This window comes from Sylvia atricapilla, chromosome 13, assembly GCF_009819655.1.
Source record: "Sylvia atricapilla isolate bSylAtr1 chromosome 13, bSylAtr1.pri, whole genome shotgun sequence".
In the NCBI taxonomy this organism is placed as follows: Eukaryota; Metazoa; Chordata; class Aves; order Passeriformes; family Sylviidae; genus Sylvia; species Sylvia atricapilla.
This window is the reverse complement of record NC_089152.1, coordinates 1,335,214-1,357,766: the sequence shown is the minus strand read 5'-3', so window position 1 is coordinate 1,357,766 and position 22,553 is coordinate 1,335,214. Positions and strand designations below refer to the sequence as shown.

Here is a 22,553-nt window from a genome sequence, read left to right as displayed (position 1 = left end):
CCTTTTAAATGAAAGGAGAGAGCTGGGGAGAGGAGGAGGTTGTAGAATAAGCAACACAGGTTTTAAATGAGCAGAGGATACAAATCTGAAAGGTAAGAGATCCTAAAGAAGCAAAGCCAGGGGAAAAAAATCTCCTTTTCGCTGCCCCACACCCCTCCAAATCCAAAACTAATTTTTAAAGGGTGGTGCTTTATGCGCAGCAGAAGAAATAAGCTGGAATTCTGTAAGAATAGGAAGTGTTGGAGGGGGAAACATCCCCTCTTGCAGGGCTGGGTTAAATCAGATGGAGCCAGCGGGGTGGGAGCAGGAATCCAGGGATGTGTCTTTATCCAGGGGTTTCTCCTGCTCCTGTCCCTGTCCTCTCCCAGGCTCCCAACCCCACCCAGGTCAGGCTTGGCACATTCGGGGTTTTTTTTGCCCCACACCAGCTGAAGTGACCCCATAAAAGTGAGTTTGGAGCAGCTCACAGAGCAGAGAGCGTCTCTGAGGCCTGCCACGGTCTGTAACAAATACAGACGCACCAAAAGCAGCCTGATGAGCGGTTAATTAAAGTAACTAAATAATTAAAGTTCGTGTAACAGAGGCCTTGGCTTTCAGCGCTCTCAGCTTACAAAGAGGAAGGCTATTTGGAGGATTGAGCAGCACAACCCTGGCAGCTCCTTTCATCCTCCCCAAAACACCAATGACAGGTCTCAAAATCGAATTAAAACCAAAACCAAAACCAAAACCAACCCAGAGCAGAGGCAGAGGGAGGGAGAACCTGTGTTAGAATCCCCACAGATGTCAACCTGCAGCAGAAGTGATGGTGGCTAATAGCCTGGCGGTCCCAGGGGACACGGCTACTTTGGGCTGTCAGATTAGAGCTGCTGCCTCACACAGCTTCTGGGACTTGATTATTGGAGGGGCTCCGAGTTATTTGTAAGGGGGGAAGGTAAATTGTGTCCTTAAGATGTCCAATTTACAGCCCAGCTCGTTTGGTGGTTCGCATCCAGGGCTCGACAAGCTGTGCTTTGCGCTGGGAGCAATCGCTGCTTCCAAAAAAAAAAAAAAATTAAAAATATTTTAAAAGCGAATTAGGAGCAACTATATCTTATTTAAGCGATCCACTTGGAATAACAGTGAGAGATGTCAAAGTGAGCAGCATCCCAGACTTGATGCCAGCCCCTGCAGAAAGCCTGGCTCTTTGGACAGAATCCAATTAGTCCGTCGGCAGCTCCCGATGGTCACCTCTGTGCCACGTTATTGTGTTCCCTCACGCAGCTAAGGAGAGCTAATTGCACCTGTTGCAGGGAAAACTAGGACTGCTTGCATGAGAAACATGATCTTATAAACAGGTTAATGCTGTGTAATGAACTATCACCCTGCAGGGGAATGGAAATAAATGGGGGGAAATGAAGGTAGGAGCCCCGGGGTATTGAGTGCTCGGCGCTGGAGTTGGATTTCCCACCTGTTCGGATAATCCTTTGTGTCATAAGCCCCAGAAAAATGGGATTCAGCTCTCCCTGTGCCTCCTGGTTTTCAGGGATCTCTGTATTTACACACTTTTTGTGGTTGCAAACAGTGTGGAGCCCTAAATCCCATCAGGGATGGAAAAATCCAGGAGTGTTTGGGGACTGTTAGGAGGAACCCTGTCTCCCATACATTGAAATTCCTCACTCTGATAAATTCTTGTCTCTGTGATAAAAGAGAGAAAATGCAGTGGGAAAAAAATGGGATTCAGCTCTCCCTGTGCCTCCTGGTTTTCAGGGATCTCTGTATTTACACACCTTTTATGGTTACAAACAGTGTGGAGCCCTAAATCCCATCAGGGATGGAAAAATCCAGGAGTGTTTGGGGACTGTTAGGAACCCTGTCTCCCGTACACTGAAATTCCTCACTCTGTGATAAAAGAGAGAAAATGCAGTGGAAAAAAAAAATGGGATTCAGCTCTCCCTGTGCCTCCTGGTTTTCAGGGATCTCTGTATTTACACACCTTTCGTGGTTATAAAGAGTTTGCAGCCCTAAATCCTATCAGGGATGGAAAAATCCAGGAGTGTTTGAGGACTGTTAGGAGGAACCCTGTCTCCCATACATTGAAATTCCTCACTCTGATAAATTCCCGTCTCTGTGATAAAAGAGAGAAAATGCAGTTGGAAAAAATGGGATTCAGCTCTCCCTGTGCCTCCTGGTTTTCAGGGATGTCTGTATTTACACACCCTTCATGGTTACAAACAGTTTTGAGCCCAACATCCCATCAGGGATGGAAAAATCCAGGAGTGTTTGAGGACTGTTAGGAGGAACCCTGTCTCCCCTACACTGAAATTCCTCACTCTGTGATAAAAGAGAGAAAATGCAGTGGGAAAAAATGGGGTTCAGCTCTCCCTGTGCCTCCTGAGCTGACTGATTTTTGGGGATCTTTGCATTTACACAATTTTCATGGCTATAGAGTGTGGAGCCCTAAATCCCACAGGGGAGGGCTGAGAGGGAGGGAAAAGCCATTAATATTAATTTGGGTTCCTGTTAGGAACCCTGTCTCCCATCAGCACCTGATAAAGGTAAGAAATACACTGAAATTCTTCACTCTCTGGTCGAAGAGATAAAATACAATTCAATATTCCAACACTTCAGATAAAGCGGTTCAATATTTCAACACTTCAAATGAAACAACTCAATATTTTGACATTTCAAATAAACGAGCAGTTGTTCTGATACAAACATTTTGTTTCGTGGCACAGCATGAAGAAGCAGCCAAAGGAAAGGCCAGCACCTGAAGATTTAATGGTGAGTGAAACAAATCAAACAAGTTTGGATTTGTCAGTGAATATTTTTTTTGTGTGATTTACCTAGAATCTTATCCATTTTTTCCCTGCATTTTTCAGTGTACTCAGTGTATTTCTCTCTAAACTCTTCCTGCTTGTGCAATTCCATATTTGCACCCCAAACCAGAGGTGGGATTGTGAGTCTGAAGTTGGTGGGTATTTTGCTGTTACCCTCACTTTGTGATCTGGGGACTTAATTCAGAACTTTCACAGCCACTACCGAGTTTCAACCAAAACCATTTTGAGCCTTGCCACACGTTTTCTTCCAGTTTGGATGTCCAGGGATTACAGCTTGATGTAGGTCACTCTCTGTCAGCATTTGCCAGCTTTAACCTCCCCAAATGTGAGGATTGAAAACAGAGTGAAAACGTGGATTTTAATGAAACGCCAGAGCCACCGTTGTCACTGGTGCTCGTGTAAAATCCAGTCAGATTGGCTGCAGGAGGATGAGGGAATATTTGGGGAGGTGTGTCCATGGGCTGAAATCTGAGCTCAGAGCCCGCTTCTCGTGCTGACAATTATCATCTTCTCAATTATTAATTATTGCTGTTAACAGCGGGTTATGCAGACTCATAATCCCCTCTGACTCGCGTCAGATACCTTTAATTTTTAAATGTTTTTTTTTTTTACTTTCCTTTATCTTCTGTTTGTGTAACTCAGAGCTCCTCTAAAATCACCCCAAATTTATTTGCTGGGCATGAAATGCACAGAGACAACTGGAATACAGGAATATTTGTGAGGGGTTTTAAGAGGATCAAGGCACTGGTGCAGCCTCTCATTTCTTCCTTCCACTCTGGGAGATGTGAGGAGAATAAAAGTTTTTCTGCTGCAGCATTTCTCTGGTTAAAGGCTGATCCCTGAAGGTGCCCAGGGGCAGGCGTCTCAAAACCCACCCCAGTCTCAGCTGAGATCCTGCTTAGGAAAGTATTCACCTGTGAATCTCATTTTAAGGATATCAACTCCACCAAATCTGCATTTGAAGTTAAACACCTGGCTGAAATAAAACCTTAAAAGTTTATCAGAGTCCCCCCCAGCCACTTTGGGGTTTCTCATACCGAAGGCTGATTTCGTTTTTAGTCTTTTTTTTTCATTATTATTATTATTATTGACTTTTGATGGCTGGGAAATTCTTGCAGTTAGTCACATCTGAGGAAACTTGGAGCAGGTTCTGGAGCTGCGGACACATTTACCTCTGTGCAGTGCTCTGCCATGGCTGGGTGCCTCGGCCATTAACACGACGGAATGGGCCTTCATAAAACCTCTCTCCTGTTTGCAAATGCACGTTTGGGTGGTGGCAATACGCCTGCCACTTATAAATAAAACATCTGCAGATGACACGGGGCCCCCCCAGAGGTGTGTGTGGGGATGTTGGTGAGCAATAACACCGCTCCAGGGTGCAGAGCCATAAAAATGAGGCCAAAGGGTGAGTGCCTGCAGTAGCAGGGAAGTGCACAGATTTATCTTTACAACTACACGCCCTGGAGTGTGCTAGTCCCCCTTGAAAGGAGGTGTTTTGTGAAATTATTGGGAAATTCTGGCGCCTCTAGGGGGGGAAAAAAAAATAAATAAAGGAGAAGTGTTCCTACTTTTTAAACAATTTAATGCATTTTTTTTCTCCCCTCTTTTCTGCTCAGTTAGAAATGGACTTGCAACAACAAGTAGTAAAACAGGAGCTGCTCACTCCTTTGTATTATAGAGGATATATTATATATATTTTATATATTATATTTGTTCTATTTCTAGAGTCAAGCCCTTTGGATTTTTTGCTGTTCCCCAGTCTTGTCAAGGAGCACTTTATTTATAAAATAAATATGAATATATATACATTAGCACCGTGTGTCTGTGTGCAGTTACACACAGCATATCTGTGCCTGAATATGTGTACAGAAATTAATTCAGAATTGCTGGAAAACTGGGCCAGAAAAAAAAAAAAACGCAAAAAAATTCAAATCTCACTTGAAATAATATTTAAATATCGTTTAAATATGAGGTTGAAGAAGCTCTCCAAGGTCATCGAGTCCATTTGGTCCCCGCCTTGTCACAAGCAGAGCAGAGCACTGAGTGCCCTGAGCACAAATACCCTGTGGATTCTGGAATTTCTCACCCTTTTAATCCTTTTAGTTCCCTGTTCCTGAGGTTGGCTCTGGTGGATGTGAGGAGTGCACAGAGGGATGTAAATACTCGTGGATCTGAGGAAGTTCACAGAGGGATGCAGTGAAACCCTGGATCTTCAAGGTCACCTTATCACTGGTTTGAACCAGAGCAGGATTTCACCTTGTTCACTGAATTTTAGGGCTTTTTTTTTAATTAAAAGCACTGTGCCAGCAGTGATGGGAGGTGTCACACACAACCATCCTCACCCTCAGACAAACCAGAGCATCATCTTCCTCCCCTGTGCACACTCAGCTCTACCTGGGAGTCACTATTCTGTGACCAGTTCAGGAGAATTGCAAAAATTGGGTTGAAAAGCAAAATGAAGGGAGCAGAGGATTAATCTTTTCCTCCTCTGCTGATAAATCAGTGGATTTTAAATGTATTTGAGGAGCTGACTGACAATACCTGCAGTGCCAGGATGGATTTATTTCCCCTGCCCATCACACAAAAAAGTTTTACTTTTATAAACCCCAAAACATCCATTCTGTCAGGAAATAAGGGCAAAGCTGAGGCTGGATGAAATTCCTGTTTAAACCAGGCTTTTCATGACCATGGATGTCCATGTGCAGGTGGATAATAAAGGGAATAAATGTGTATTTATTCCCTTTATTTTTTATTTACTCAGAGCCCTTTCTTCCATTCAGCCATCCTCAAAACAAGATTATCCCACTGGTTCTTCTGTATGTAGGAAATCAAATCAAGTGCCTTGCCCCACAGCAAGGAATTTCACCAAGTAATGAGAAAATTAGGGAATGGAATTTACCAGTGGTCATCCTAAACTTAACTCTAAAATGCTGCTCTTTTATCTCCAGTTTGTTCCCTCTTAAGAGGAAGGCAGAGAGCCAAATAAATGGAATATATTCCTGTATTATCACAGGGAAGACTGCGCAGCACATTCCTCTGTGCCTCTCCTTTTTTAACATGAAAATCTCAACAATATTTTAATATATAGAGATTTCTGATGTATATATATTTATTTTTTTTTTAGAGAGAGAGAGAGAGAGTATGAAGAGATTTTTCCCCTTTTCACTTGAGGGTTTTTTTTTGCCAGAATCATGGAGGTTTTTGACCAGAATCATGGAGGTTTTTTACCAGAAACACGGAGGTTTTTTTACCAGAAAAATGGAGTTTTTTTGCCAGAAACACGGAGTTTTTTTGCCAGAAACACGGAGTTTTTTTTTTTACCAGAAACACAGAGTTTTTTTCCAGCTTTTGGGGCTTCTTTAGGAGTTGTGCTGTGGCATCCCAGGGAAGGTTTCAACTCCAGTTCCTGCCCAGAGTTCCAGGGCAGCACCCAGAGCCCGAGCCGTGCCTGTATTTACGGTGTTTTCCCCCAGCTTTCCCATTCTAAGCTCTATTTAATGGAATCTATGCATAGTAAGTAATCAGGTCAGAGAGAAGCAACATCCCCTGTTTGAGATCAATCGCTGGCTAATACTTTATCTAGGCCACTTTATTATCTCATGCTGATTCCATTCCCATTCTCCTCCTCCTTTGTAAGCGGGCGCTTCAGCTGTGGTAAAAGTCCGCCTGGCATACATATTAAAAACATATACCCATTCTATCTGTATGTAAATGGGGGAGGCACAGCTGGATATCACAGGAGTTTGATTTACTAATAGTTATTATCTGTTCTAGCTGTTCAGAGGCAGAGAGAGTTGCAGGAAACAAGCTAGCGCAGAAATTGCCTTTATGATATCACCGCCCCGCTTTGGTAATTGTTTAAAAGCTCTTCTTGAGCTGCAAGCTCGGCCTTTGCTTCTGCGGATTTGTTATTATTTTATTTTTGGGGGGGAATTGTTGGAGTCTTCTTGGTGGGTTTTGTTTGGTTTTGTGGGGTTTTTTTTGGTTACTGCAGCGCTGAAATTCCTCTGTGCTGGTTGTTGGAGGGAAAGGTCCAGGTAAAGAAATTGTGTGTGAAACACCAAAAGTGTGGGGCAGTTATTCCTGGGCAGGTATCAGAGCACAGCCTTTAGGATTTCTGAAGGAAAAATTGGGCAGGGAGAGGATGCAGTCACCTCCTGCATTGCTTTCGCAAAGATCTGGTGATTTTTCTTCAAGTTGTCGCATTTTCAACACAACCAGGAGCTTTTCTCCTTTTTAAAATTTAAATTAATTAAATTTTTACTAATTTAAATATTACTAATTGAAGCACTGTGTGACAAATTGTACATCGTTAGTGTCAAAGCCACTGACATGCTGGAAAGCCTCTTCTCCTTTGGTATTTTATTGATTTTAATGCCTAATGCAATTGTGAATTTTCCCCTTCTTGTGCATCCAGCAATCCTCTCTCCATTCCAGGAATGGCTTTAGATCAGCCACCCTGATTTTATTTGCTACAATGGGTATTTTTCTTCCCTGATAAACAGTCAGTTTGTGTATTTAAATGTCTTAAGACACGTGTCAAGATGTTAGAGACTCTCAAAAATGGATTCTGGCTGCCTGTTCCCACATCTCCCAACAAGGACCACGAGGAAATTAAAAATGTGAGGCTTTTTGGTGGCTGGAGTTTAAGTAGCTCTATTTTAGAGGGTCTGTCCAGTAGCTTGCAGTTGGTTTTGTTAAACCCCTGGCTTCAGCTCTCAGGAAAGACTTTTATGGTTTAAACAAACAAATGGAGGATCAGCCTAATCCTGCCTGGATTTTCACCTAAACCCTCTGAATAAAGCCAATAACACACTGGTGCTTAGGTTTGTCAACAAAAGGGTTTTCCCCCAGTGATGCCACCAGGCCTGGGGCTTGGATGATGCTGATTTTGGGGATGGACCAGAGGGCTCTCAGCAGTTTCCTTTTCAGCAGAGATGCTGTGAGATCATCTTTAGAGATCCGTGGCTGTCGTGGGCACCTCTCCAGATGTTTGGGCTTCGTTGCTGAATCACAGGGAGCCAAGAATTTCCCCTCCTTGGCTACTTTTTATTGGTTTTTTTTTTTTTTTTTTAATCCAGTCCAGGATCTCCCATCAAGGCTGATAAAACTGGCTGTGCCTGGACCTGTGATGGATGGCTTTGTTTGCAGATGTTCAGCCTCTCCTCTGTCACAAGGAGCACAGTTATTCACTCCATGACAAGGGGAAGTTCTGACAGACACCAAACACGTGCAGATGAGAAGCAAAGGGCTCTCTCCTGGTTTCTCAAGGAAAAAAAAAAATAAAAAGTACAGAGCCAAGTATTTGAGCTGTTGTAAATATAGGATTGTTTAGGTTGGAAAAGGCTTTTTAGGATCATCCATGAGATAAATGTGATAAATAACAAACTGGATCTTCAGTCTCTCGGCTCAGACGTGCAGAGGTCCAGGAGTTGTGGAGCAAATCCTGGGTACACTGAAGACAAATCAAAATTTATCTTGAGGTGAGGATTTCACAGCAGGGCTCAGGGTTCTCCCGTCACTGGGTTTTCAAAAGCTTCCTTGCTCAAGGTAGCTTAGGAGGAAAAATATCTGTGTTTCTTCAGGTGCAGCACTGCTCCCTGAGCTGAAACTGGGAAAGGTGGGTCAGGGTGGGAGAGACAAGAGGCATATTTCCCCCTCTGCCTTTCAAAAAAAAAAAAGAAAAAAGGGAAAAAAAGCCATCTCTGTGCTCGAGGGTGGGAGTTCTTCTTTGCCACCTGAGAAAGCAGCTCTGGAAACGGAGAAATCCATTCTCTCGGTGTCACTAAATGCAGCAGTCACCCAAGAGCCAGGTGGGGACAGGGTTTGGGGCTGAGCCCTCCGTTCCCTGCCCGCTGCACCCGTGGCCCTGGCATCACCCAACTCCTCCAGCCAAGGGAACTCTGACTTCCCCTTCCTCACCTGCCCTCGAGCTGCACAACTGGAGTTGGCTCAGGGAGGTGTTGAAAATCTAAGGAAATTGGACAAAAGCGAATTGGCAGCGGCTTAGAGGGACGCAGTTCATATTTTTTTGGTTCCTGGAGTCTCCTGGGCTTTTGCAGTTTAATTTGAGCAAATGTTTCATTTGGCACTGCTGGTTGTTCAGTAGTTCTCCAGGCACAGGGACAAATATTTACATCTCACTCATTCTGCTAGCAGAATTGCAAATCTTTCAGTTGCTGGCTGTTGAGAGGTTGGGCGTTTGCCTCGTTGGTATTTTCTGTCAGCTGTCTTCCTTACGTATTTATTTTTAAAAATTTTAGAAAAAAAGAAATCAGATAGCAGCTCAAAAAAAAAAAAAAAAAGACCCAAATCTTTAAATCCCAAAACACTGTCCTTTTCCATTCATTCCAAATTCATCAAGGAATTTGCTCCAGCAGGCAAACTCTTGAAATCCACGTCGGATTTTTATTTGTGTCTTGAAACTGGCATTCCAAATGGATTCCAACCCTCTGTGTAGAGTAAAATGGCTGGTGCTTGTGCAGTGCCATCTCCATGTGGGTCTCTAGTCCAATTAGCACCTCAGGACACTCCTGCAGTATTAAATAAGAGTAATAATTGCCTATGAATGAGCAGAGTATAAAGCAGGAGATAGAGATATGGCTTCTTAGTGACCTGTGGTGCATTATGCCTCCAAATCCCTTTAATCAGATTTGTGCCGCTCTGGATTCTTCCGTCCGCAGAAATTCAGCTGGAGGATCAGGGCCTAAAGTAGTAAAAAAAAAAAAAAAAATCAATTAATACGACTTTCTAATTTGTGCAGTTGACCAAAAAAAAAAAGAAAAAAGAAAAAAAAACCTGCTTATAAATAGGGAACTTATTTTTTTCTAAAGAGAAAGATTTCTTTTAATTGGATTTTCATTGTGATCGGCAGCGCTCGATTATGATTTATTTGGCTGGACAGCTGGAACCCCCTTATTCAAGGTGGGGTTTTAGGGGTTTTTTGCCTTCTTTTTTCCCCATTCAATGGCCTTTTTTTTATTATTATTATTTTTGTCCCTTCTCTGGCTGGCATTTCCCTGTCAAAGAGCCTTTTCGCACCTTTGTCACCGTCACATCCCTGGTGACCATCAGGACCCAGCTGGTGGCCAGGACAAACCTTCCACCATTCCAAGAGAGCTCCCCGGCAAAACCTGTTGAGGATTTCAGAAGTAGCTTTTTTTTTTTTTTTTTTTTTCCCCGATGTGAAATGAGTGTTAAGTATTAGTAATCGGGAGATTAGGGCCCCGGGGACAACGGGAGATAAACAACCGCAATTAAGGCAAATCTGCCAGAGTAAACAGAATTGAGCAGAAACAGATGCCCCTCGCCATTTTGGGGGGGATTGATTGGGAGGGCAGCGAGGAATCGATTTTTGTCTTGTTTACACTTCCAAACCCCCGTGATATAAACTGGGAGGCGAAATATTTCATCGTGCCTTCTTTTAGTTAATTTTTTCCTCGGCTCCTGACGGTGACCAGCCTCGGCCTGGCTCAGCCTTCACAGGGAGCAGCTAATTGCCTATGAAGGGCCCCTGTGTTTAAATGGGCTTGACAGGAATTTAAATTCCGTTTTCAATCAACCTCCGTGCTCGCAGCCTGCTCCACTTTTCTAATTTTTAAATTAAACATGATTTCTTTTTTTTATTTATTTTCTGGGTTTTTTTTTTTGGTTGGTTGGTTGTTTTCTGGTTGGTTTTTTTTTTTCTCTCTCCAGACAGGGGTAGAGCTCAGAACACACGGCTTTATTCAGGCTGGAACACCGAAATCCAGCCCTGGACAAGTTCATTGTCCCATAAATGTGCATCTGCCCGCTCGGATTTGATGGGAGAGGTTCGGGGGAAACGCTCAGCTGCTGGAAATCTCCACTGTTAAACTGGGAAAAGTCAGGTTCCCACCTGGAAAAAGCTCCCTGTTGGGTTAAAATCCAGCTCTGGGAGTGGAAATGGTGTTGGTGGCCTCACTCGTTGTTCAGGGAAAGATTCAAAGGAATTTATATATATTATTTTTTTTTCCCTCAAGCCAACCAGTGGTGATACATTTTGCCCTCTCCGTGTTTTCAGCAGGGCTCTGTGTTTATTCCAGCATCGTACCTGAGCTCCTCGGGCCGGGGGATTTGGCAGCACCTTCACCTCGATGATTTAATCCTGTCTTTAGTGTCCTCACAAAGGCTGGCAGACACGGGGATGGTGTTTTGCACTCCGTGCAGGCAGCGAGGGCCCATTGGAATGCAGGATGATCGTAGTGCTACTTTTAAAACCAACTTGTTCATTTGCTGAAACTTCATCACAGAAATGCTAACGAAGTACGAGCTGTTTCATTCTCCCTTTTTGCTTCCAGCCACATCATTTTCAGGGTTTTATTTTTTTTTTTTTTTTTGCTTTTGTTAATTGTTGTTATTTGTGTGTGTGTGTATGCACACAGCATTTTCTTCTCTAAGGTTTGGGTGAAAAACATTTCGGAGATTGTTTCAGTTTTACTTCAGCTTAGTAATTCGCTTAGCAATTTCTTTTTTTTTTTTCCCCCAGTAGAAAAACTTGGGGAAAACAATTGTTTTCTTCACCCTTCTCCCCCAGTCTAGGGGAACACCTGAAGGAAATTCTGTAGGGAACATTGAGTCCTCACTTGACGGAAGTGCTGTAGGGAATATTTGGTCTTTATCAGTTTTTAATTCCCGACGAGCTCCTTTCAGTGTCACCGAGCCCATTGCTGTGCTGGAGCTGAGGACCCTTCTGCAGGTGCAGCTCCCTCAGGGTTCAGGTGAGGCGCATTTTTGGGCTGAACTCTGCCCTTTCTGAGCCCCCCACTCTCTCGTTCTCATCACAGCCGCGTCTTGAAGCTCCCCAATCCAACCGATTCCAAACGAACCCCCACCAAAGATGTGCTCCAGGCACACGCCTAACGAGCTCCAGCTACTAATGGGCTCTGAGGCCACAAACCAGAGCAGAGCTGGGCAAAAGTCAAACCTCTTCCTCCCACCCCTGAAACGTGTCACCGAGCGTTTTCACTCGGCAGAGCCGCTTCTGTTGTCGACAGCTTGCTAATGTTGACAGCCTCCATCAGCCTTGGGCCACTCTCCCCGTTCCTCCTCCTCCTCCTCCTCAGCTCTTCTCAACCTCAGCAGCACTTGCAGGAGTAAATCCAACGAGATTTGGGTTGCTTTGGTTGGTTTGAGGAGTCGTAAGAGGAGAAGTGAAGCGCCTTTGCTGGGAGCTGGCTCGCGTTCAGCTGAGCGGCGCCAAGGAACCAGTCACTGGTTTAACAACGAATATCAAAAGCAAAACTGCTGTGGGCAGGGATGATCTGCAGATGGGCAAATCCATTCCTCTGCGACACAGCCAAAGCCTAAACTCTGCAGTAAATTTCAGGCCAGTCTTTGCCACAGGAAGGGAACAAAAAGCGGGGTCCTGCTTGAAGGCAGGTCGTGGAGCTGCTCCGATTCCTGCTCTGAAAAATTCCCTCTTCACCTTTTGTCTGGTGACGAGTTGGCAGCTTGGGCACATCAGTCAAGTGCACGAGGGGTCTCTCAGGTCTGTTTTGGGGTCAGCAGCTGTCCAAAGCTCGGGAAAACAATCCTTTAATCGTGCTGAAGGATCCGTGTTGCGGTTTAAAAATGGAAATTGGGGTGAGGTGTGTAGACAGTTGCTCTTCAGGTTTAGGTGTTGAGGTCAGAGTTAAGCTGTTCTTCCTCGTGGCCCATCCATCAGGCCTGGGGGATGCTGGTATTCGAAGGCAAATTCCGTGAATTGCAGGAGAGTTTTGGTGCCTCAGCAAAACTGAACCAGCCGAAAATCGCTTGCGATTAACTTCATCATATAAAAAGGGGAAAAAAATGCATTGGTGAAAGTCGAGCTACAAATAGATAAATAAAAAGGGGGGGGAAAGTACCCCTCAAAAAAAAAAAAAAAAAAGGAAGAAATCTAACCCCAAGGCTTCAGTGCTTAGTTGTGTCATCCATTTGTCTCTGCTTTGCATCATCTTTTTGCTGTCTCACGTATCATCAGCGGGATAAAATCATTAGTGTGCTAATCTGGGTAGCTGTAGTTCTAAGGCTGACCTGGGCTAATCTGCCTTTGCAATTTCAAGAACTATGTCTGACTCCTCTGAAAGTAACCTTAAATTGTAGTCTTGTAAGAATTCCAGAGCTGTATCCTTCACTCCTTCTCCTAATGAGGTTATGACCAAATGCTCATTATAATTGCTTTAGACTCCTTTTAATTTTCAAGCTTATTAATCATAAGAAGAGTTATTTAAAATTGCATAAATTAATCTTAGATTAAAAGCCCATCAAAGCCTCGAAACAATTAAGAATAAGTAGGATTTCCCTGGGGCAGCAAGTTTTATTTTAATAGTGTAGTCAGGTGGATATCAGAACATTGAAGTATGGTAGTGATTAATGTATGCAAAATTTAAATGAGAGTTTTTTAAATGGCAAATCTAAATCACATATTGACCTAACTGTAGGCTTTAACTGCATTGTCTGTCATATATTTAAACTGTTTAGTAATCAACATTTTAATTACAGTGTATGTTAGGGAGGCCATGCAACAAACAAAACTCCCCACTTCCCGAGTGGAGCCGCTCTGGGCTGGGCTCTGGAGCCAGGAAAGAGCAGAAACTTCCAGGAAAACAATCAGCCTTGAGTGGTTTTTGTGTTGTTGCTGCCTCATCCCCACCCAGAAAACCCCACGGGGAGTGTTCAGGGCTGGGGCAGCACTGCGTGGGTTTTAAGGTCCTTGCAGCCCACAGCTGGAGGATCCCACGGTTCTGTGATTCCGTGGTTTCATCCCCTGCTCTGGGGTTTTCCATCCAGCCCCCAGCTGAGCCAAGCTCGGGGATGCTGCAGCCTCTCCAGCACAGTCCTTGCCCTCAATAGTGTGAGGACAGGAGCAGGCAGAGAGAACTGGGCCAGCAGACACTCCCGGATCCAGCACAGCCTTGCCGGTGCCAAGGAGGAGCTGCAGTTTTAGGGTTAAACTCACCCTGGGATCTGTAACCCCGTTTGGAAGAGAACAAGGAGGCTGCAGCTGACCTTGCTGCAGCTTGGGGACACTGGGGACACTGCTGGCAGACACACACAGACTGAGCCTCCCAGCCTCCCGCTGCTCCGAGCACTTCAAGGGCTCACACTTCTCTTCAAAGGCTTTAAAAGAAACAAATCTCGAGGTTTCAAAAGGGAAAGAAGAGATGGAGCAGCAGGATCACAGTCAGTGGCACTCAGGGTCCTTTCACCCGTGGGTGCCTTCTGTGTCTCCCTGGATTAACCTCAGCCTTCAGAGGTTTTTGGGTTTGTTTTTTTTTTCCCCAGAGTTTTTACCCCACTCAAGCCTCAGAAAGCTGCGTGGAGCATCCCCTGAGGATGCCCTGCCACCTTCTGCGCCCGTGAATTCAGGATGTTTTGGGAGTCTGCAGCGAGAGAATTGGCCTGAGGATTCCTCGCTGCTATTCCTGGCTCTGGGAGCCGCACTTGGATACTGTGGATGGCTGGCACAGATAATTAGAACAGCTTTTTAGTGTGGCTTGTCCTTGGAGGCAGCAGCTCGAGATGGAAAATCCTCCAGCACTGGAGGCAGGCGTGGGGTGATGAAATCCTAACACGTGCTGAGGTCACTGCAGGGGAACCCGGGGTCACTTCAGGGTGGTTGGGGTTACTCAGCATTTTGTGTTTCCAAGAATTCTGAGGAGCTGCTGGGGTTACTCAGCATTTTGTGTTTCCAGGAGTCCTGGAAAGCTGTTGGGGTCACTGTTCAGGGTCAGTTTAGGATGGTTTTGGGTTACTCAGCACTCTGTTGCCAGGAATTCTAGGAAGCTGTTGGGGTTATTCAGCTCTTTGTGTCTCCAGGAGTCCTGGAAAACTCTTGGGGTTACTCAGCACTTTGTGTTTCCAGGGATTCTGTGAAACTATTGGGGTCATTGTTTGAGGTCAGTTCAGGGTGGTTTGGGTTACTCAGCATTTTGTGTTTCCAAGAATTCTAAAAAGCTGTTGGGATTATTCAGCTCTTTGTGTTTCCAGGAGTCCTGGAAAACTCTTGGGGTTACTCAGCACTTTGTGTCTCCAGGGATTTTGGGGAGCTGTTGGGATTATCAGCTCTTTGTGATTCTGGGGAGCTGTTGGGATTATTCAGCTCTTTGTGTCTCCAGGGATTTTGGGGAGCTGTTGGGATTATCAGCTCTTTGTGTCTCCAGGGATTTTGGGGAGCTGTTTGGATTATCAGCTCTTTGTGTCTCCAGGAGTCTCGGGGAGCTGGTGCAGCTCCAGAGCTGAGCTTTGTGTTTGTCCTGTCGGAGGTTGGTTTGTCTCCCATTAAAGGTGAGGATGGGCAGGAATTTCCCCTGCAGGAATCCGTGCCCTGGGTTAATTACAAACAGGCACAGACACCTCAGCAGCAGTGGGAGAACCAACTGGGACGTGCTGTTGGACAGCCCAGGTGGAATTTCTTTGGAGTCGGAGGGCTGAGCTGCCGGCCAGGCAGCTGAACATCCTGACTGAACATTGGCTCCGTGGCTTTCCTTTGAGCAGAGCACCTGGAGTGGGGGAAGGCGTGGGACCTGCTCTGGGAGCATCAGGAGTTTGGTGTTTCACGTGGAATTCGTGCTGGAATTCTGCTGAGGGCTGGAATTCTGCTCAGGTGAAACAGATGCCAGGTGTTCACCAGAGCTCAGGGTCGGAGGATGCTCTTCCCATTCCCAACTCCTGCTGCCAGAGAGGAATGAGGGAATGGCAGGGAAGGGGGAGCAGGCTCCCAGTTCTCCCTTTATCCTTACCAGGTGCTGTGTCCTGTGCAGGAAAAGCTGCATTTGATGCCTTCAGAGCATGCCAACACCACCCCACAAACCACTGCATCTTCCTCCTGCCCCTCTTTAAAAAAAAACCCTGCAGGTTGAGTGAGCTTCCCTGCAAGCAGCCTGCAGCCAGCAGCTCATATTTATTTCCTCTATTTGTTTTAAGCCTGGGAAGACTGTGCTTTCCTGCACACTGTCCTGATGGAGCCCTGCCCAGGCAGCGTGCAATGCCCCCAGCCCTAATGTGCCATTAATGATAGGTTAATGTACAGTATAATGTTTTTTGGACTCTGGGTTCATTACACTTCTGAGTGCAAGGTCCTTCTGCAGAGCGCCCAAGGTCCCATTGCATTATATCATGCAATAAAAATACCCTTTTCATATCACACACTAATAAACTGTATTTGAAATGCTGTCTGAGGGCACGGCCATTGTCTCCATAGGCTGTGCCTGCAACAGTTGGGATCTTTTTATGGTGGTTTTTTTTTTTTTTTGGTCGTGTTGAGTTCAATTTTTTTATTTTTTTATTTTTATTTTTCCTCCTCTCTAATGGAATGCATGATTGGTCCTTGCTGCTTGGTGATAAATGGAGCTCAGGCTGGGGAGGGGCTCCTGGAAAAAGAAATGTTTAAAGGGTGGCACCAATGCAGTGCCACTCATTTCCCAACCTTCCTTGCAGAAGCATGAGGAGTTTTTGTATAATTTTTTCATTTGCTGCCCTCCCCAGTCAGCCTCTCACTGTCCCAGGGGGGAAAATTATAAAGAGGTGCTGTTGTGGGTTAGATGTGCTGCACTCCCACCAGTTGGGATTCAGGTTCCTGCCTTGTCCTCATCCCTCCCATGTCCTGTGCCCCAGGGAGCACCACCCTGGCGAGGAAAATCTCTCATTTTTGGTGATTTCCAACGAAAAATCGGTGGCTGACTGGCATTTATCTCCCACTGGGAACGTGCTTTGTCACCATTCTGGGCTGGGAACTGCCTGTTCCACGGCCCTTGGAGCCAGTGTGACAGAAACAGCGACTTCTCTGGTGCCTGGACAGTGCTCTGAAATGCCAGATCCTGCATGAGGGGCATCATGAGTGGTCTGCCTGTCCTTTGGCACGGCTCTGAACCCCCCTGGTGCTCTCCAGGAACACGTTTTACACTCAGAGCATCCCGTGTAGGGGAGAGGATCTCCTGAAGCTTTGCCCTTCCCTGGATTTTCAATCTGTCAGTTGTTACCTGTGCTTCAGACTGAAGGGCTGGAGGGCTTCAGGCAGCCCAAATCTGGGGCTGTGGGGGATGATTTTATATCCCAGAGGGAATTCCAGCCAGCAGGAGCAGGATGGGCCCTTGGAGCTGGGAAGGGATGGATCTGCAGCCCTGGGATGGAGGGTCTGTGGCAATCGGGGTGGGTTATCATCACAAACAAAGATTTATTTTTTTTCTTCTTTTTTTAGGCCAGAGGAGAAGGCCGTGAAAGCAAATTGCTGAATTTTAGGGGGTAGATAAAATGATGGGACTTTTACCCTTGACTAATGGTGGTTTAATTGACTGGGCTAAATGATGGATGGTTGGTGAGCCCTGAGCTGGAATTACCAGGGCTCTGTGTTTCAGGGGGGCACTGCCCTTTTTAATTTCCTGTCAGATATTTAAATCCTTCACCTCCCCCTCTGCCAGGAGCTCCCCTGTGAAAGAGTTAAACCTGTCTGGGGGGACACTGCGACTCGAGAAATGTACCCTTTATCAAGAGAACCAGATGAGACAAGTTCATTTAAAAAGCCTGGTTTGTCATTGTTTATCTCATTTTCGGGGTTGACACACAAAATTAGGCTGCCTGACACTCACTGGGGGCCAGCCCTGGCCCTGTCCTGCCTGACCTCTGCAGCTCCAAGCTCTGTGTTCTCTCTCCAGCAGCCACTTCCCACTCCCTGCAGGATTCCCAGTGCATCCCACTGAGCCAGGGCAGGGCACACCAGCACCAGGCCAGTCAGGAAATCCAGTTGGGTGCTGGATTTTCAGCCTCTTTCCTTCTGGCTGTGCTAAGTTCCAGGTATTTTTAAAGCTGAGTATTTAAAATTCAGGAAGGAGCACCAGGCCAATCAGGAAAACCAGTTTGGTGCTGGATTTTCAGCCTGTGTCCTGCTGGCTGTGCCTATTTCCATGTACTTTTAAGGCTGAAAATATAAAAATTGGGAAGGAGATGGTTATTGCACACCAGCACCAGGCCAGTCAGGAAATCCAGTTTGGTGCTGGATTTTCAACCTCTTTCCTTCTGGCTGTGCTGCGTTCCAGGTATTTTTAAAGCTGAGTATTTAAAAATTGGGAAGGAGTTGGGAAAACCAGTTTGGTGCTGGATTTTCAGCCTGTGTCCTGCTGGCTGTGCCTATTTCCATGTACTTTTAAGGCTGAAAATATAAAAATTGGGAAGGAGATGGTTATTGCACACCAGCACCAGGCCAGTCAGGAAATCCAGTTTGGTGCTGGATTTTCAGCCTCTTTCCTTCTAGCTGTGCTGAGTTCCAGGTATTTTTAAAGCTGAGTATTTAAAAATTGGGAAGGAGTTGGGAAAACCAGTTTGGTGCTGGATTTTCAGCCTGTGTCCTGCTGGCTGTGCCTATTTCCACATACTTTTAAGGCTGAAAATATAAAAATTGGGAAGGAGGTAGTTATTGCACACCAGCACCAGGCCAGTCAGGAAAACTGGTTTGGTGCTGGATTTTCAGCCTCTTTCCTTCTGGCTGCGCTGAGTTCCAGGTATTTTTAAAGCTGAGTATTTAAAAATTGGGAAGGAATCAGGAAAACCAGTTTGGTGCTGGATTTTCAGCCTGTGTCCTGCTGGCTGTGCCTATTTCCATGTACTTTTAAGGCTGAAAATATAAAAATTGGGAAGGAGATGGTTATTGCACACCAGCACCAGGCCAGTCAGGAAATCCAGTTTGGTGCTGGATTTTCAACCTCTTTCCTTCTGGCTGTGCTGCGTTCCAGGTATTTTTAAAGCTGAGTATTTAAAAATTGGGAAGGAGTTGGGAAAACCAGTTTGGTGCTGGATTTTCAGCCTGTGTCCTGCTGGCTGTGCTGAGTTCCAGGTATTATTTTCAAGGCTGAAAATATAAAATTTGGGAAGGAGATGGTTATTGCACACCAGCACCAGGCCAGTCAGGAAAACTGGTTTGGTGCTGGATTTTCAGCCTCTTCCTTCTAGCTGCGCTGAGTTCCAGGTATTTTTAAAGCTGAGTATTTAAAATTCAGGAAGGAGCACCAGGCCAATCAGGAAAACCAGTTTGGTGCTGGATTTTCAGCCTGTGTCCTGCTGGCTGTGCCTATTTCCATGTACTTTTAAGGCTGAAAATATAAAAATTGGGAAGGAGGTGGTTATTGCACACCAGCACCAGGCCAGTCAGGAAATCCAGTTTGGTGCTGGATTTTCAGCCTCTTCCTTCTGGCTGTGCTGAGTTCCAGGTATTTTTAAAGCTGAGCATTTAAAATTTGGGAAGGAGCACCAGGCCAATCAGGAAAACCAGTTTGGTGCTGGATTTTCACCTCTTTCCTTCTGGCTGTCCTCTCTGAGGTGACAGCTCTGCCCTCCTGCTCTGTCCTAGCTGCATTTCTCCTTCGTGCTGGTTTGGATTTTTATTTGGGATTGGTTTTTTTTTTCCCAAATTCTTCCTTCTCTCCTCCATCCTTTCCCAGAGGAATCTCCAGATCCTTTCTGTGTGCCTCAGAAGGGGGGAATGTGGGATTGGGTGCCGAATAATGACAGAATTCCGGAGGGCAGGGATGAGTTCAGGAAGAGATTTCATAAAGGAGAGGAAAGCAGCTGCAGACCTTGGAGGAAAACTTCAATAATTCCTTGAGACATTTCTGGGGGCTGAGCCAACTCCAAGTCCCTCTTTTGGAGTTTGATTTTCACTCCAAATCTCTGCTGCAATCAGGCCAAGGCCGGGTTGGATGGACTCCTGCCTCACCCCCAGCTCTGTGGGGTTCTTTGAGAAATGTTTTTATTGCAGGTGCTGCTGAGTGAGGGCAGGGTTTGAAAGCAGCCAGAGTGGGTTTGGGAGTGGAATTTGGCACAAAAATATCCTTGAGCACTGGATATTTTTGGGCCACTTGGGTCTTCCTTGGGTTTTGGTGCCTGACCTGGAAATGCTGCAGGTTCTTCAGGTTTTGGAAAGGTGAGTTTTGGTGGAAATCTCTCTTCTCCCATTCCCAGTTTAAAAACAAACAGCTCAGAAAAAAATCAACCCCCAGATTCTGAAAAGCAGCTTCCAGTAAAGACATCCCTTCAGCCTGGGGAAAATCCTCACTGGAGCAGGACAGTAAAAACCTGGGAAATCTGAGGAGTGGTTTCAAATTAAAACTTATTCCTCAAGGGAGAAAAAACGTGGAAACCCGCAGGTTTTGGTGGAATGTTTTTAGAGAACAGAGCAAACAGGGTGAGCAGTGTGCAGAGCTGAGGTTCCACAGCTGAAATTCCACTTGGAGCAGCTTCAGGGCGGGGATATCCTGGGTGTGAGCTGGGTTTGGGCTCTCTCCATCCTCCAGGAGAAGGCACTGGGTGGAATATTCGGGTTTAACTGTCCCAGTGCATCTGCTGTGCCCTGGCTGTGCCTCCTGGTGTCTTTGGCTCTTTTGTTTTTTTTTTTTTGATGGAGATCAAAGCTTTTACCTTTTTCCTGCACTTTTGCACCCAAAACCACCTCGGTGCTGGGTGAAACACCTCTGCCTTGTGCAGAGTCCCTGTGAGCTCTCCTGGGGCCCTTTGGGCACTGTCACTGAGAGGGATTTCGGGGCATCACACACATTTACAAGCAGAGGAGCAATCCACAGAGGGGTTGTTTTGGGATATCTTTTTACCCCAAACACCATTCAGCAGCTGCTCGGCTGTCCTGGCTCAAAACACGACGAGCAAATGGAATATTAGCCATAATACTCCAAAAAAATTATATAGCTGTAATATTGCAAAGTAATAAGAAAAAAAAAAACAAAAAAACAAAAAACAAAACAAAAAAAAAAAAAAAAAAAGAAAAAAAAAAAGAGCATTTCCAAATATTCCAAATTATATAGCCATAATATTCCAAAATAATAATAATAAAAAAAAACAAAAGAACATTTCCAAAGAGCCAAAAAAAAAGAAAGAAAAAAAGAGCATTTCCAAATATTCCAAATTATATAGCCATAATATTCCAAAATAATAAGAAAAAAAAAATAAAACCAAAAGAAGAACATTTCCAAAGAGCCAAAAAAAAAAAAAAGGAAAAAAAAGAGCATTTCCAAACATACCAAATTATAGAGCCATAATATTCCAAAATAATAATAATAAAAAAAATAAAACCAGAAGAACATTTCCAAAGAGCCAAAAAAAAAAAAAAGGAAAAAAAAGAGCATTTCCCAATTCCCAATATTCCAAATTATAGAACCATAATATTCCAAAATAATAAGCCAAACCCTCCCCCCCCCAAAAAAAAAAGAAAGAAGAGAGCATTTCCAAATATTCCAAATTATAGAGCCATAATATTCCAAAATAATAATTTTAAAAAAATAAACCAAAAGAAGAGCATCTCCCAAGAGCCTGGGCTGCCTCCCTCCTGCTCGGGGCGGCCCCAGCAGGAATTGCCCTGGGTGGGTTGGGTGCTCTGTGGCGTGTCCCAGGCTGTCCCCAGGGGCTTGTCTGTGTCCCTGTCCCCAGGAGGGCTGTGACTGACCCTGCTGTCCCTGTTCCAGGCTGTCCCCAGGGGCGGCCCGGCTGTGTCCCTGTCCCCAGGAGGGCTGTGGCTGACCCTGCTGTCCCTGTTCCAGGCTGTCCCCAGGGGCTTGTCTGTGTCCCTGTCCCCAGGAGGGCTGTGGCTGACCCTGCTGTCCCTGTCCCAGGCTGTCCCCAGGGGCTTGTCTGTGTCCCTGTCCCCAGGAGGGCCGTGGCTGACCCTGTGTCCCTGTTCCAGGCTGTCCCCAGGGGCTTGTCTGTGTCCCTGTCCCCAGGAGGGCTGTGGCTGACCCTGCTGTCCCTGTCCCAGGCTGTCCCCAGGGGCTTGTCTGTGTCCCTGTCCCCAGGAGGGCCGTGGCTGACCCTGCTGTCCCTGTTCCAGGCTGTCCCCAGGGGCTTGTCTGTGTCCCTGTCCCCAGGAGGGCTGTGACTGTCCCTGCTGTCCCTGTCCCAGGCTGTCCCCAGGGGCTTGTCTGTGTCCCTGTCCCCAGGAGGGCTGTGGCTGACCCTGCTGTCCCTGTCCCAGGCTGTCCCCAGGGGCTGCCCAGGTGTGTCCCTGTCCCCAGGAGGGCCGTGGCTGACCCTGCTGTCCCTGTCCCAGGCTGTCCCCAGGGGCGGCCCGGGTGTGTCCCTGTCCCCAGGAGGGCTGTGGCTGACCCTGCTGTCCCTGTCCCAGGCTGTCCCCAGGGGCAGCCCGGGTGTGTCCCTGTCCCCAGGAGGGCTGTGGCTGACCCTGCTGTCCCTGTTCCAGGCTGTCCCCAGGGGCTGCCCGGCTGTGTCCCTGTCCCCAGGAGGGCTGTGGCTGACCCTGCTGTCCCTGTCCCAGGCTGTCCCCAGGGGCTGCCCGGCTGTGTCCCTGTCCCCAGAAGGGCTGTGGCTGACCCTGCTGTCCCTGTCCCAGGCTGTCCCCAGGGGCTTGTCTGTGTCCCTGTCCCCAGGAGGGCTGTGGCTGACCCTGCTGTCCCTGTCCCTGGCTGTCCCCAGGGGCTTGTCTGTGTCCCTGTCCCCAGGAGGGCTGTGACTGACCCTGCTGTCCCTGTTCCAGGCTGTCCCCAGGGGCTGCCCGGGTGTGTCCCTGTCCCCAGGAGGGCTGTGGCTGACCCTGTGTCCCCCCCTGCAGGGCCACCCCTTCGTGGTGCAGTACAACGACGGCAACGCCGAGGTGGTGTCCATGTGGGTGTGCAGGATGCTGGAGGAGCGCCGAGCCCAGGGAGCCCAGTGAGGCTCATCCCAGGAGCGCTTCCAGCATCATCATCATCATCATCATCACCACCTCTGGACTCTCCGTTTATC

The 22,553-nt window shown here is 46.5% G+C and overlaps 1 protein-coding gene across 1 annotated transcript in view; it reads left to right on the top strand.

Moving 5' to 3' along the window:
• The window catches only part of MAP2K5 (mitogen-activated protein kinase kinase 5), a 131,950-nt gene extending 109,433 nt beyond the window's left edge, over positions 1-22,517 (top strand). Inside the window, exons 21-22 of the mRNA XM_066328064.1 lie at positions 2,715-2,760; positions 22,381-22,517. Of these exons, the coding sequence (XP_066184161.1) occupies positions 2,715-2,760; positions 22,381-22,482 (148 nt within the window). The 3' untranslated portion in view covers positions 22,483-22,517. The remainder of the gene's footprint in view (positions 1-2,714; positions 2,761-22,380) is intronic.
• The last annotated feature ends 36 nt before the right edge of the window (positions 22,518-22,553 follow it).